We start from the raw sequence: 15,941 nt of genomic DNA, 5'->3' as shown, positions 1-15,941 counted from the left end.
CAGTACCCCCCAGTCCCTCCCAGTACCCCCCAGTCCCTCCCAGCGCTCCCCAGACCCTGCCCCCTCCCCAAGCCCCGCCCCTATCAGACCCCGCCCCCTTCCACAAACCCCGCCCCCTCCGCGTAACTCCGGCTGGCAGTGGGGCCGCTTCCTCTCCCGGCATCCCAATCCGCTCTCTAATTGGTTGCAGGAGCCGCCACTCGGCAAGCGCCGTCCAATGGGTGGGCGCAGAGCGGCCCCGGGGGGCGTTTCTTCCTCCGTGCCGTGGCTGCGCGGGGTGCGCGGCAGTGCCGGGAGGCAGCGGAGGCGCCGCCGGCCCCACGGGCGCCATGTTCCGCCGCAAGCTCTCGGCGCTCGACTACCACAACCCGGCCGGCTTCAACTGCAGGGGTGAGGGGCTGCGGCGGGGCTCCGCGGGGTTCTGATCCCCCCCATCCCCCTCTGATCCCCGGTCCTGGCCTTCCCGCCCTTCCCCTCACGCAGCCCTGGCTGCCTCCCCCCCCCCCCTTCCCCTCCTTCCCACCGGTTCAGCTTTCCCCTCGCCGTCCCCTGGCTCTGGGAACCTCCTGACTTCCATCCCTGCGCTGGCGGGGCGGTGCGGAGGTCTCAGGGGAAAAGGGGAAGGCTGGAAGGGTCTGCGGGGACCTTAGGGCGGCTCTGGGGGCTCAGGGGTTCTGCTGGGGCATGGAGCTTAGGGGGGATCGGGAGTTTCCATGGGGAAAATCAGGACCGAGGGGAAAGCTGGGTCCAGTTCTGGGGTCCTCAAAGTAAGAAGGATGTGGAGGTGTTGGAGTGAGTCCAGAGGAGGCCCTGGAGCTGCTGGGAGGGCTGGAGCAGCTCTGCTCTGGAGCCAGGCTGAGAGAGTTGGGGGTGTTGAGGCTGGAGAAGAGAAGGCTGCAATGGGGAGACCTTAGAGCACCTTCCAGTGCCTGAAGGGGCTCCAGGAAAGCTGGGGAGGGACTGGGGACAAGGGCAGGGAGGGATGGGATGAGGGGGAAGGGTTTCCAGATGGAAGAGGGGAGATCTTAGGTTAGATATGAGATCCTAGAAAGAAATAGTTTGTTGTGAGGGTGCTGAGCCCCTGTGCCAGGTTTCCCAGAGAAGCTGTGGCTGCCCCATCCCTGGCAGTGTCTCAGCCCAGGTTGGATGGGGCTTGGAGCAACCTGGGCTGGTGGGAGGTGTCCCTGGGCATGGCAGGGGGGTGGCACTGAATGACCTTTAAGCTCCCTCCCAACCCAAACCATTCTGGGCTTCTATGAAAACCACTGCAAACAATGCCTAAAATTCCCTCTCCTGTTGTGGTTGCTAGCAACCAGCCATGCCAGGTGAGCTGCTGCAGGCAGGTTGTTTCCTACAGGAAGTTTTCTCTCCCTGCTCTGTGTCCCCATGAATCACTCAGGGAGGGAATCCTGGGGATGCTCACCTTGCCCTGGAGCAGTGGCTGAACTGCTCACTGCCCCAGGGGGGTGTCCACCCAGGAACCAATTTCCTTGGCAGTTCTCTTCCTCATCTCTTCTTCTGGTGGGAGGTGTCCCTGACCATGGCAGGGGGTGGGAATGGAGAAGCTTTAAGGTCCCTTCCAACCCAAACCAGTGTGGAATTCTGTGAACTCAGGCATTAAATTCCATCCAAAGCCCAAGTATCCCAGCTGGGTGTTGAGTGGTTGGGGGTAGCCCAGGGCTGTGCTCTAGAAATGAATTCTCTCACTGAAGTGCAGGTGCAAGCTAACTGCTCCCTCCTGGAGGAATATGTTTGTATGGCACACAGTTCTTTGTCATGTGGAATTCCAGCTCCCAAATTGTGAAATATTGGGTCAACAGCCAAGAGCAGCTGAGTCAACAGCAAAGGGAGAAAAATGTCTTGGCAGGGTCATGATGTGTTTGTGTTGTTTGAGGGACAGGGAAGGTTCCTGCTTCATGCAGTGTGTTTGTCCAAATAACAGAGTTAAGATCTCAGGTTTTTTTATAATTCTTTCACCTTTTCTTAATAGTTATAACTCCATTCCCAATTAAACCAATCTGTTGGGTGATGCCTCTTAGTGTAATCAGGCAACCATCACCAATTCAAAGCAACTTGCAAAAGGAAAACCACCCAGTGCTGAGCAGAGGGGTTGTCCTGGGATGCAGGATTTGGGTTTTAGATGCATCCTTGTGGTAAAAATACAGTAAATAAACCCAAAAAAGTGCTGGGCAGCCCCAATATTTGTTGGTCTGAGGTGGAATTTTGCCTTGAGGATACCAGTTCATCCTTGCTTTGTTTACTGACAGATGAAACAGAATTCAGAAACTTCATTGTCTGGCTGGAAGATCAGAAAATCAGACATTACAAGATTGAAGACCGAGGGAATTTAAGGAACATACACAGTGATGACTGGCCCAAATCTTTTGAAAAGGTATTTTCTTGTTTCAGTTCTCAACTATAAACCTGTAAGTGACCACTGAATGCTGCTGTAGTTGCTGACTGTAAATGGCTCTGAATATTTCTCCTTTTCTTTTGAGGTTTGCTTTGTTTTTTTTTTTACATTTCCAGGAATGTAAAAGTGTTCTTGAAGCCAAACTGAAAGAGTCATTAAGATGGCAGAACTTTTTGCAAACCATTTTCTCTCAGCTCTGGTTTTGCAAGAGGTGGTATCCATCCTCATTTGTTCCTTGCCTGATTAGATTCAGCTCTTGAAGCAGAAAGGAAATGGATTGCAAATAAACAGCTCTTTTTTTCCTTGCATTAATGGTTCAGAAAAAGGCAAATGGGTTCAGCTAATGCACTCAGAGGCTTTGCAAACATGTGGAAGCAGCCCCTGCAGCTCATTTCTGCCCCTCCTGGTAGTTCAGACAGATGGTTTCCCACTGCTATGGCAAGCAGCCAGCAGCCTGAGTGATCTCCTCTACCCTCCTGAGCTTTTTGAGTCACCCTCAGGGCAAGGGAGCTTTCCCAGTTGGTTTCAATTCCCTTTCATAGAATCATAGAACTGGCTGGGTTGGAAGGGACCTCAGAGATCATCAAGTCCAACCCTTGATCCACTCCCACTGCAGTTCCCAGCCCATGGCACTCAGTGCCACATCCAGGCTCTTTGGAAAGATCTCCAGACACGGAGAATCCACTACTTCCCTGGGCAGCCCATTCCAATGCCTGATCACCCTCTCCAGAAAGAAATTCTTTCTCATCTCCAACCTAAACCTCCCCTGGCACAACTTGAGACCCTGCCCTCTTGTCTTGCTGAGAGTTGCCTGGGAAAAGAGCCCAACCCCCCCCTGGCTCCAACCTCCTTTCAGGGAGTTGTAGAGAGTGATGAGGTCTCCCCTGAGCCTCCTCTTCTCCAGCCTCAACACCCCCAGCTCCCTCAGCCCTTCCTCACAGGAATTCTGCTGGATCCCTTCACAGCCTCCTTGCTCTTCTCTGGACCTGCTCCAGCACCTCAATCTCCTTCCTGAGGGGCTGAGGGGCCCAGAACTGGACACAGGACTCAAGCTGTGGCCTCCCCAGGGCTGAGCACAGGGGCAGAATCCCTTCCCTGGACCTGCTGGCCACGCTGTTCCTGAGCCAGCCCAGGATGCCATTGGCATTCTCTCCCAACCACCCCCTGAAGAGGTGGGAATGCTGCTTGGTGATGCTCAGGATCACCTCCCTTTCCCCTCCCTGGTGCTGCTGCCTCTGCTCACTGCCCAGCAGTTGCAGTGCTCCTGTTTTATAGGGCATTCTGCTGACATCTGCAGCAATGTAGGTGCTGCTGACACCCCTGGCTGCTGATTCTCTTGGGTCTTCTGGCTTGTCCAGGTTGTCTTTCCCTTCATTCCTATCAGGAGACCCCTCCCTGCTTGTGCTCTCTAGCCTCTGGTGGCCTCTGGGCTGGAGCAGGGGGAGGGTGACACTCTCCCTCCCAGCAAAGAATGTCACTGTGGCTTCAGAGGAGCAGAGACAGCATCCCAGCCATGTTTTGTCCCTCCCCACAGTCCCTAAGAAATGGAAAATGAGTTCTGCTCCTCAGGCTCTGTCACTCACATGGGGACAGCCTGAGGTGGCTCCTTCCTGCTTCAGGTGGGAAGTTTTTGCTCTCCTCTCTTCCCAGTCCTTTCCCCTGCTCCCCCCTCACTGTGTCAAACCAACAGAAAGCACAGAAAGGGGTGTCTGGGTTTCTCTGGTCATAAATAGTATCAATAACATCAATTCAGGTGCCATTATTAAATGTCAGACCCTGGAGCTCTCTGAAACACCTCTGACTGTTTCACAGGGGTGTTTCTTGTTAATTACAACCTCCCAACAACTGGAAGGCCTGTGGGAAAGTGGCTGTTTTTATTTATTTTCCTCTTTCCTGGCTAATTCCTGCAGGTCAGCAGCACCCATTTTCTCTTCCCTCTTTTTCCTTGCAGTACATGAAAGATGTGAACTGTCCTTTCAAAATACAGGAGAGACAAGAAACAGTGGACTGGCTTCTGGGCTTAGCAGTCAGGCTGGAGTATGGAGATAATGGTAGGAGTGAATTTAATGCTTTAGATTGTGTCTTGCTTCATAAAATGAAACAGAATCTGTCAAATTTGTCTGCCCTCAGAAGTTTATATTATTATTATTATTTATTTTGTATTAATTTCATATATATTTATTTTTATTTTTATATTTATATTTATTTTTATATATATTATATATTTATATATTTTATATATTTATATTAGTTTATATTATTTAGTTTATATTATTTAGTTTATATTATTATATTATATTATTATTTTAGTTTATATTATATTATTAGTTTATTATATATATTTATATTTAGTTTATATTATAAATTAGTTTATATATTATAATATATTATATTATTATATTATTATTTCTATATATTAATATATTAATATATTACATTAAATATTATATTATTAATTTTAATTTATATTATTATTATATTATTTATATTATACTTAAACTACTATTAAGTTTATATTTATTATAATATAAATATTATATTATAATATTTATAATATTATATTATATATTATTTATATTTAGTTTATATTATTATATATTATTAACTATATATATTTAGTTATTATATTATATTTATATAATATTATATATTATTTAGTTATTATTTAGTTTATATTATTTATATTTAATTCCATTTTGCACCATGGTCAGCTGTGAAGTGTTTCTCTGCAGCTCAGCTCCCATGGGACAAGGCAGCAGCATACTTGCATTTATTATTTTATTTCTGGATGTAACAAAACCCCTTCTGTATATATATATATATATTTATACCCTTCTCCCTGGAGGATTTGCCTCGATGAGAACTTACTCTGAAGTGGATTAAATGCTCTTTCTTTAGGGCTGCATTCACTGGGAGAAATTATTCTTAGAGTCTGGTTTCACAGGGAGTAAAGTCTGAACCCTTGGGAACTAGGGCAAGGTTAGGGGAAAAAACAAAACAAAACAAAAAAACCCAAACCAAAACACAATTTGGGTTAAATCTCAGCAGTTTCATCTCCTTACAGTGAGGCTGCAGATAGAAATGTAATTATTGGTGACAAACATAAGAGCCTGAGTACTGTTTTTCCATTACCTTTAATTCCTGCAGGGCTGAGCTCTGCCCAGGACAAAGCTGGGATACAAGTGCCTGGAATCTGTAGTGTTTGTTCTCAGTCCCTGGTGGTGGAGAAAACAAGCAGGCTGGGACTCAGGGGGTTGTGAGAATGGAGGAGTTGGGAGGTCCTGTCCTCAAAAGGCTTGAAAAACCCCTCTGGGGGTTGTAGATGGACACTGCAGCCTATAAACCAAAACCTTTCGTGGGAATCTTTTACTCCCTGAGCCAAATGAATGCCAGTTTGTAGTGGTAGAGCCTCTGCTGCTGGCTGAGGGCTGGTGCTGGTGGAATGGGTGCGTTGTAGGAGTGCTGGAGCTTCAAGCTGCAGCTTGGGAGAACCTGAATCCATGGAGCACCCTCCCAGCTCCCAGACAGGAGCTTTTGGGGTGGCTCACTGTCACCTCAGGGAGCTCCAAACCATCAGTGATTAAGCCCAGGAGGTTCTCAGGCACTTTGCACCCTCCAGAAATACACCCAAACTACAGCTTGGTGTTGTTTTGTTTTTTTTTAACTATTTCTGTTTGTCTTTAATGATGTTCACTTGTTTATTTACCAGCTGATAAGTACAAGGACTCTACCCCTGATGGTGCTAAAAATGCTGACAATACAGCAAAGAATGCTGAACCCTTGATTAACTTGGATGGTAAGTGTGCAGCATGTGTGAATGTGTTCCACAGCCTGTTTTCCTGATTTTAAATTATTACAATAGTGTGATACAGCTTTTGGAAGCCCTATTTCAAGGTTTGGGAATGGGAGGTTTGCATCTTCTTTACTCCTGGCTCAAACTGCCTCTCAGTGAGCAGTGTTTTGAGAGTTCCTTGGAGTTTTTCACCTGCTGTGCTGCTAAAGGAAGGAGGAACTGCTCCCTGGGAATCCCAGGTGGCTGGATGTGCACTGATGAAAAGCTTTTCCTCTACAGAAAGAGAGGAAAGCAGGGGGAGGGAGAAGCTTCCCAGCAGAATGAGGTGCCCAGAGACTTGATCAGATATTAATAGATTGGGAGGGTTCTTATCAGGCAGTGAGGAAACAGCTGGAGGGTTTTTACCTTAACAGATGTACAGAGAGCTTTAGAAAACATCAGGGCTTGCTGGGTTAGGGTGAAACAGCAAGATACCTTCTGCCTGGGAAGTGGATTTTAAAAAAAGAAGGCTAAGGAGACATGAATGCAGACTGGGGACTTCAGTTCTGTGGAGTATTTTATGTTGACTCAGTACCTCTCAGAATAATTTACATTTTTTTTCTGCTAGGCACATTCACAATAAAAGGAAGTGATGGGAAAGAGCTGCTAAAATTAGCCCTAAATCCCCCCAAGACTTCTCTCCTTTCCCTTCCTACAAAAAGCTCAGAAATTAGTCCTCCCCTCACCCAGCAGCCACAGCTCTGCAGTGAGAGGAGGGTTTCCAAACCAGAGGCACCTCTGTGCAATTGGCTGCAGTTTTAAGTCACAGGCAATGCTTTTGGTGTTGCAGATGATGCTGTTGGGGCTTGGCTGATGAGCTCAGCCTGGTTAGGAAGCCTCCTGCACACTTGAAATGCTGCTGTAGCCACACAGAAGGCTCACTCTGTATCCATGGCCTTGCCCATCCTTGAGAGCAATTTGCTACTGTGGATTTAGTAGCAATTTGCTACTGAGGTTCAACACGGCCAAGTGCCAGGTCCTGGCTGGGCACAGAGTGGCAGAAAGGGACCTGGGAGTCTGGATTGCCAGGAAGCTGAACAGGAGCCAGCAGTGTGCCCAGGTGGCCAAGAAGGCCAATGGCATCCTGGGCTGGCTCAGGAACAGCGTGGCCAGCAGGTCCAGGGAAGGGATTCTGCCCCTGTGCTCAGCCCTGGGGAGGCCACAGCTTGAGTCCTGTGTCCAGTTCTGGGCCCTCAGCTCAGGAAGGAGATTGAGGTGCTGGAGCAGGTCCAGAGAAGAGCAAGGAGGCTGTGAAGGGATCCAGCAGAATTCCTGTGAGGAAGGGCTGAGGGAGCTGGGGGTGTTGAGGCTGGAGAAGAGGAGGCTCAGGGGAGACCTCATCACTCTCTCCAACTCCCTGAAAGGAGGTTGGAGCCAGGGGGGGGTTGGGCTCTTTTCCCAGGCAACTCTCAGCAAGACAAGAGGGCAGGGTCTCAAGTTGTGCCAGGGGAGGTTTAGGTTGGAAATGAGAAAGAATTTCTTTCTGGAGAGGGTGATCAGGCATTGGAATGGGCTGCCCAGGGAAGTAGTGGATTCTCCGTGTCTGGAGATCTTTCCAAAGAGCCTGGATGTGGCACTGAGTGCCATGGGCTGGGAACTGCAGTGGGAGTGGATCAAGGGTTGGACTTGATGATCTCTGAGGTCCCTTCCAACCCAGCCAGTTCTATGATTCTATGATTCTATTAATCAGGAAGCCAATTTTGTCTTTTTTTGGAGCCAATTCAACCAGGGTATATTTTTAACAATCATGATTATTTTTGCAGTGAATAATCCTGACTTCAAGGCTGGAGTGATGGCTTTAGCTAATCTGCTCCAAATTCAGAGACATGATGATTATTTGGTGATGCTTAAGGTGAGTTGCAGAGTTTTCAGACTCCCTTTCTGCCTTCTTTTGCCCAGTGGCTGGGATGGGTGTGATAGCTTGTGGTGCAGAGTTACTGGTAACAGTTTTTAGGCAGAAAAAGGAAGTAAAAGTCATCCTGTTTGTGCCTTTCCAAGCAGGTAAGAACACAGAAGATAAATTAATGCAAAGTGAGGCAAAGGATGTTGTAAAACAAACACCTTAGGAAGGAGCCACAGTTAAATGTTGCATCCTCCTCCTTTTGCTCTCTTGAACTATTTACTCCTTGTCATTACTGAGTCAATTTCAGTTAGTCTTGATGACTAATCCTGGCTTTTAAATGCAGTAAATAGGTTAATTAATTTTCTAAAGCATCTATTTTGATGACTTGGAAAAAAATACATGATTTAGTGGTGGGGCTCAGTGGTTAGCTATACATTTTGGATGAACCCTGTACTGTTTTCCTGAAGCTCTGTGCTCATTGAGGCTGGAACAACCCTCAGTTGCCACTTGATCATGTCATAGTATGGAAATCAGTTTTGTTTGGCACCAGAATAAACTCATTGCACTGAAATAACAAGAAGGTCCATCTATTACAAAAGCTTTGATATTTGCTGAATTCATTTTGGAGAAATTAACTGCTTTGGGTATGGGAATTTATATAGTGTGTATAAGGATAAAACAGGTGTCCTTAAAACAGTATTATCACCCTAGCCTGGTTTCTTAAGGAAAAGGCAGCCATTTCAGCTACTTTCTCATTCTCTCCAGCATGGAACCCTCCTTTGCCTTCCCAAAAAACAGATTTGGACCTTTAAAAGCTGGTGGAGGTCTCATATAGCAACTCCCTAGAAGAAAACAAACCCTAAACACCACAAAAAACACTGAAAAGGAGTATTGGGTAGAGAGAGCTGAGGAGATGTTGAGGATCTGCAGCATGAGCTCAGCCCTCATTAGGCAGAGATCCTTCAGGTTTTCTCACAGCCTTGTCTGGAGGCATCTGGGTTCATCTCATTTCCTATTAACAACCCAAAAAGAAAGGAGAATGGGGTTTTTTCTGCATAAATGTGTGTACATTTCTGTCACTTTCCCCATTTCTAGTCTCACTTTTTTTTTCTCAGACAGAGGTGGTTGGACAAAACCACCAGCTGGAATTTTCTTTTTAAGAATAGGTTCCTGCAATTCATATGAGAACAAGAGGAACACTGGTTTGCAGGGTTTGGTGGTGTTAGGATGTGTCAGGAAAGCTCTTTGATTCCCCATCCCAGTAAGAAGTTTAGAAGAGAGAAGTTTAAGATGCCTGTTCATGCTTGGACACTCTGAAATGACTACTTAGGGAAGGCAGGAGGGTGCAAGCATGCCACAGACATCTGGCCAGAGAAAGCAGAGAGAGATCTGGAGTCCAATTTTATTAATTTAAATCTGGCAAGCTGATCAGAAAGCAGCTGGGTAACACAGTTGGATGTCCTTTTCCTAATGCAAAAGGCACTCAGAAATTCTTTTACACAGGGCCTGGTTTCACTGCTGGAATTCAAACTCCTCATCAAATCACTCTTTTCATCCAGGCTGCTCCCTTCAGTTTGAAGGATTTCTGCTCTCTCCTCTCAGCTTTAATCATGACCAAAACCGGGAGAAATCTTTCGGGGAGAGAAACACGAAGCAGTAAAACTGCTGCTGTCACATTTGGCTGCTCCTCAGGGAATGTCTGAGGAATGTGTTTGACAGACCCAGTTCTCCCTGGTGGAACTCAGCCTGCCTGCTATTCTTTCCCTTATTTTTAGAGGCATTTCCAGCTGTAGGTATCAGTTACTGAGAGCTCCGATACGATTTCATGCTATGTTCTGGAGCCAGTGAAAACAGATGAGCAGCAGGAGTGTTCACATCAAGACTTGTTCTTGTTCCTGTGTCTAAAAATACATCCTTTCTGCCCTCAGTCTTGTTAAAAACCAGGGTGAGCAGCCTTGCTCTGGGTCTCTCTGCTTGGGGAAGATGGTTCAGCACCTACTAAAAGATCCTGGGAGCAGGTTTTCCTTCCTGAAGAACCTGAGTTGGTGCCATCTCAGCTGCTGCTGTTGTGAGCAGCTTGTTTTGGGAATCACTAGTTTTCCTGACTGATCCTCATTCCTTGCAGTTTCTGGCCCAGTAGTGACACTGGTTAGGAGGATGGTGAAGGGACTTGAGCATCTCTGCTGGGAAGAAAGAGTGAGAGCCCTGGAGAAGAGAAGGCTGAGAGGGGATCTCTGAATGTCCATCAAGAGCTGAGGGGTGGGGGGCAAGAGGAAGGGGCCAATCTCTGTTCAGTGGTGCCCAGGAGTAGGACAAGGAATAATGGGGTGAAGGGAGAAGAGAGGAAGTTCCAGCTGAAGCTGAGGAGAAACTTCTCTGCTGGGAGGGTGAGGGAGCCCTGGCCCAGGCTGCCCAGAGAGGTTGTGGAGTCTCCTTCTCTGGAGCCTTTCCAACCCCCCCTGGATGTGTTCTGTGTGTCCTGCCCTGGGGGATCCTGCTGGGGCAGGGCTGGCACTGAGTGAGCTCCAGAAGTGCCTTCCAACCCCCCCATGATTCTAGGAGATGAATAACATCACATCTTTGTGGCTCCTGGATCACAGCTCAGGAGACCCCACCCCAGCTCTGCCAAGCACTCTTTGCCGAGGTAACCGCTACCTGAAAAAGCTTTCCAGTCTGAAAGAGGTTTTCCAATAAGTCTTTCCCAAAACAGTGGGTTTGAGGTTATGCTGGGTTATGATGCTGACTCCTTTGCCTCTTGGAATTGCTTAGAAATCCATGGAGTCCCCAAGTAATCCCTCTCTCCTGTTGGTGTTTTTCCCTAGGCCATTCGGATTCTGGTTCAGGAGCGCCTGACGCAGGATGCCATCGCCAAGGCCAGCCAGTCCAAGGAGGTTTGTATGGACCCTGCCTGAGGCTGGTGTCTTAATTCTTCCATGTTGAGAAGAGAAATGTAGGCTTAAATTCTGCCATCTCCAGCCAAACCAGTTCTGTTTAAATAGCTCACTTGGGAGAGGGGTGGAAACTTTATCTTCTAGAGTAAACAAAGCTCTCTTTGTTTTGACTGAGGGTGAATACATGTACCTGTGGGACATATCATGGGAACAGCTCTTCTCCTGTCTTAATATTTGCTAGAGGATTACCCTTACTGTCCAGTGCAGCAGGCCTGCAGTGTGAGAAGAGATGTATCACCTGGCTTTTCCTTGGAATCAGCAGTGTTTGCCTCATAAACAGGTTGAAACATTCCTTGTATGGAGTTGTTTGCTTCAGATGTACACCTCCTATGTCTTGATGCTGGACATCCAGCTCCTCCCTCCCTTCCCCTTTGCCCAAAAGAAATGGTGAGGAAAACTTTTGCACTTAAACATCACGTTTTGCAGAATTCTTTTCTAACCACAGCCTGTTTCCCTCCCTGAAAGGTGCTCAAGGCCAGGTTGGATGAGGCCTTGAGCAACCTTGGTGAGATCAGGGGTGGCCCAGGCTATGACAGGGAGGTTGGAGTAGATGATCTCTAAGGTCTATTCCAACCTCAGCCATTCTGTGATGATCTGTTTAAAAGATGTTCCAGGGGATGAGTGGTTTAGCAGGTTGTCATTTCTTTAACATCTCAGTTCTCCTGCTCTTCTCTCCAGCATTTGCTGGCACCATGGCTTGGGCACAGCTAGGAAAGCCACCTCTCTTCTCCTGCAGGTTCCCACTGAGACATGTCCCTGCTAAAGTGACTGGATCTGGTCAAGGAGCACAAATCCCTTCATCTTTTCTGGCTCAGAACAATCCCTGCTTTATTTATCATCACAGCCTTGCTCGTGGTGTTTCTAAGAAGCTCTTGCAGGTGCTCTGCAGTGCAGGGCAGTAATTTCCAGAAGCATTGGGGCAGTAAATCAAAGCTTTGGTCTTGAATTATCCATAAAACCACCCAAAAAAAAGAAGAAAAATACGAAAGCAGCTGAGAGTGCTGTAGTCATTTTGGGTTCTGTCACTAGCATTAATGAAAAGCTTCTTTAGGCTGTTGTTTACATAGCTGCACAGCTGACGTGCAGGGGTCAGAAATGGGATTTTCTGGAAGCTTGGCAGAACCAGCTTCTTTGAGGAACAGAGATATTTTTTTTTTCATGACAGTTCTTCATGCTCAGATTGGGTCCTCAAAACATGGTCAGGTCTGAGGTTGAAATGTCCCTGAATGTGACACGTGTCATTGGGAGTGTGTTCTCATGAGGAGTGACAGATTTCAAGTGAAGGGGAGAAAGTGAAGGGGATTAGAGGCAGAAAAATGGCTTTGTCTGTGACAGCAGTGACCAACTTCATCATGTAAAGGGTCTTACAAGCAGAAGGGGATAAATGGGTCACAGGGTGGAAGGAGGAGAAAAATAAAACTGATTTTGGCCAGCTTAAGAGCCAGATTTCTCACCAGTGACACTTTGTGTATGAAGCCTCCTCCCTGGGAGCAGGTTATAAATGTCTGACTGCTGCAGGGAAGACAGCTCCATATACTAAGTGTCACAAGTCACATTCTTGGAAACAACAAGATAAAGCAGAGGGGGGAAAAGGTAAAATAGATACAACGAAGGAGAAATATGAATACTGAGGGCACTTAGACTGCTGTGCTTGTGGTTTGAATGTAGCAAATCAAATGAGGTTTATCTCCTTGGCTTGTCACAGTGCACTTAGCAAGAGAAGATGTGACATGTCCTTTTTTTAGGCTGTTTTTTGAGGGGCTGGCAAATCAATGTTTGCACTGCCCTGACAGATCCAGATTTATTCTGACAGACTGTGCTGGGCTTTCCTTAGCTAATGAGCATATCCTAGGTAGGATTAATTACAACCAGCATCCTTCAGAATCACTTTAAGGATGCTCTTGAGGGGTGTGTTTAAAAGCACAACAAAGCAGGTACGTTTTCCCCCTACCCTGACATCTGGAATTTATTTTTTTGTCCTCCCCTCTTCCACCAAATCTAGTTTTACTGGCAATACTTCCCCAGTTCCAGGGGAAATGGCTGCAGTGGTCAGGCCCTTTATGAGTGTTTTGTGCAGGAGTTAGAAACTCAAATGTTGGAGAATGAGGCTGAGAAATGAACCAGCCTGTGTGGTGATGGATTTAAAGGTGCTTTTCAGTCTTCTCTCTCTCTGAAGCTCACTTGCCTCTTGTAGCAGCAGTGGGTACCTGTGCAGCCCAGAGCCTGCTAGAATCAGCATGAAATGGCATTAACAACAAGCTGCTTAAATTTTAACAATGCAGCTGTCTTTTAAGATGGCAGTAAAACATCCATTTTACTGGAAAAGCCATGGAAAATAACCACCTTTTTTTTTAAGATGGGGTATCAGAGTTAGGTTCAGACAGCATTTTGTATTCAGCTCACGTGTTTTGATCAACTAATTTATATTTTTGCATGTATATAAAAGCCTTTAAAAGAAATCCTCACTGCTTAGAAGGTTTACAGTCCCATCATTGTAGAATTAATAGTAATTAAACCCAATGGTTTTGTGGTGCCAAATGCCAAGGCCGTTGGCAGACGTGCCAAGGCAGTTGTTGGAAAAACACTTCCAGAGGTAGTTAAACCAAATTGTTTAAATCTTATTTTGTGTGTACACTGAGAGATGGGCAGGGATGTTTTATCCTGACCTCTCCTCAGATCTGGAGAGGGCAAAGTGAGCAATTTATAAATGACCACCAAAAAAACCCCACTCCTCCTCCTGTCCTCCTGGAACGGGCGCTTAGAAAACGTTCAGTTTCATTCCTAAGCTTCAACACCTGACCAAATGCTTCTGAGGGAGGTTGTGAGTTCAGTGCTTGAGGAACATTCTTGCTTGCAGAGAATTTTTACAGCTTTCTCTCCAGTCTGCCAGTGCTTTGAAAGCTGGCAGCTGTGTCCAGGCAGTGGGGGCTGAGAAAGCCGCGTTTGTCCGGGCTTTGCGTCTGTCGGGGCAGGGATGTTGCTGGGTTGGGTGTGCTCTGGCAGTGCTGTTGTTGGCCTTTTAAGGATTGAAAGTGGGCAGCCTGTAGCCAATGGGGTTCTCTTGACAAGTAGGGGTTATTAAGCATGGAGATTTTTCTTTATTAATACCCTGGGTCTGATGTTTCAGGACACAGAGCACTTGTGTTCCTGAGCACGGTGACTTTTTGTAGTCGAGACAGAAGCAAAGCATCCACTCCTCCAGAGTTAACCTGCTAACTCTGCTAACTGCTTGGATTTAAGTCCCCAAACGTGCAAAGTGACATTTTTAATGACATTTGAACATGTTTTTTCTTTTTTTTTTCTTTTCAAAGGGTTTGCCTGTTGCTTTAGAAAAGCACATTCTTGGTTTTGACACGGGAGGTAAGCACTTCTCTTAATGTTACTTTCAAACAGCAACCTTGACCCAGTACATTACTGTCAACTACATAGCTAATACATATAGTAACAAAGCCTGTAGTGGAAAGAATTGCTCCCCTTCAGCTTGTTATTTACGAGCACTCCCGCAGCATTTTGTTTTGGAACACAAGAAACAAAACAAAACAAAAAAAAAACCAGCCCATAAATCTTAGCCTCGGAGTTTGTTGTTTCAGAGTCCTGTTTAAATAATGGCTTTTAATGGCAGCCACGTTTGCAAACGGGAGGAATTCACTTCCCTCTCCTCTTGTAAATCTTGTTGCTACCAGCAGAGGCCCCCTCTGCTTCTGCCTGGGCTTTGCCTGCATCAGTTATTTAAAATCTAATGGGAGGCAGAGCAAATGGGCATGAGCTGGTGGGTTATTTTGTAAGGGTGATCTGAGACTCTGCTGCCTTTGCTTTTACCCCGTGTTCACCTAAATTACTACTGGGAATTCCTCCTCCTGACCCCACTTGGCTGTGGGGGACTGAAAGCACTGCAGGGAGCTGAGCTGTCCCTCTGTAGCAGCAGGGAATGTTGTTTCCTATTTCAAGTAGGAAACTACTTAGATTAGAGGGTGGTGAAGGGACTTGAGCATCTCTGCTGGGAAGAAAGAGTGAGAGCCCTGGAGAAGAGAAGGCTGAGAGGGGTTCTCTGAATGTCCATCAAGAGCTGAGGGGTGGGGGGCAAGAGGAAGGGGCCAATCTCTGTTCAGTGGTGCCCAGGAGTAGGACAAGGAATAATGGGGTGAAGGGAGAAGAGAGGAAGTTCCAGCTGAAGCTGAGGAGAAACTTCTCTGCTGGGAGGCTGAGGGAGCCCTGGCCCAGGCTGCCCAGAGAGGTTGTGGAGTCTCCTTCTCTGGAGCCTTTCCAACCCCCCCTGGATGTGTTCTGTGTGTCCTGCCCTGGGGGATCCTGCTGGGGCAGGGCTGGCACTGGAGCAGCTCCAGAGCTCCCTCCCAAGCCCTGACATTCTGGGATTCTCTGACTAAGCTTTTCTTAAGACCTTCACACCAGATAAAAAAGGCTTTGATGCTCCTTCTCTTTCTCCTGACTCACCCAGATGCTGTTCTCAACGAAGCTGCCCAAATCCTCCGCTTGCTGCATATAGAGGAGCTCCGAGAGCTGCAAACAAAAATTAATGAAGCCATCGTAGCAGTTCAGGCAATTATTGCTGATCCCAAGACTGACCACAGACTGGGGAAGGTTGGGAGATGAACAGATAAAAGCTTTTAGTCCCTTGCATACTCACTGCAATTAGGAATGACGTGCGACCCTGCGCAACTCCGGCATGCTCTTTGAAATTGTCTCCTTTTGCTGTTTTTGAGAGAAAACAGGAAATTGAATTCTGACTTCTAACGAATTATCATTTTTCTTTAAATAAATGAAGTCGGGGGAAAAAAAGAGACAAATTGTTCTGGTTTAGCTCCGAGTTGGCAGATGTGGCTTTTTCATTGTGTTTGGCTTCGTGGTGAGAGGGGAGTGTTACACAAAGGCCCCGCAGATTCC

At 46.8% G+C, this 15,941-nt stretch overlaps 1 protein-coding gene across 1 annotated transcript; it reads left to right on the top strand.

Moving 5' to 3' along the window:
- The first annotated feature begins 251 nt into the window (after nt 1-251).
- RTRAF (RNA transcription, translation and transport factor) lies at nt 252-15,828 on the top strand. The gene is made up of 8 exons (XM_030451960.1): nt 252-390; nt 2,268-2,392; nt 4,365-4,464; nt 6,123-6,209; nt 8,009-8,097; nt 10,911-10,979; nt 14,351-14,399; nt 15,496-15,828. Exons 1-8 carry the CDS (start codon nt 330-332, stop codon nt 15,648-15,650), a joined length of 735 nt encoding a protein of 244 aa, XP_030307820.1. The 5' UTR covers nt 252-329; the 3' UTR covers nt 15,651-15,828.
- Nucleotides 15,829-15,941: the final 113 nt, after the last annotated feature.

This window comes from Calypte anna, chromosome 5A (genome assembly GCF_003957555.1).
Source record: "Calypte anna isolate BGI_N300 chromosome 5A, bCalAnn1_v1.p, whole genome shotgun sequence".
In the NCBI taxonomy this organism is placed as follows: domain Eukaryota; kingdom Metazoa; phylum Chordata; class Aves; order Apodiformes; family Trochilidae; genus Calypte; species Calypte anna.
The sequence above is the reverse complement of the archived record's forward strand: the minus strand, read 5'-3'. Positions and strand labels throughout refer to the sequence as shown.

Excerpts from the sequence above, each read along its gene's own strand:
- RTRAF (XM_030451960.1), top strand. The coding sequence starts at position 330 with ATGTTCCGCCGCAAGCTCTCGGCGCTCGACTACCACAACCCGGCCGGC. Across the intron at positions 10,980-14,350 it reads AGGCCAGCCAGTCCAAGGAG|GGTTTGCCTGTTGCTTTAGA; the intron begins GTTTGTATGGAC and ends TTCTTTTCAAAG. Across the intron at positions 14,400-15,495 it reads TCTTGGTTTTGACACGGGAG|ATGCTGTTCTCAACGAAGCT; the intron begins GTAAGCACTTCT and ends TGACTCACCCAG.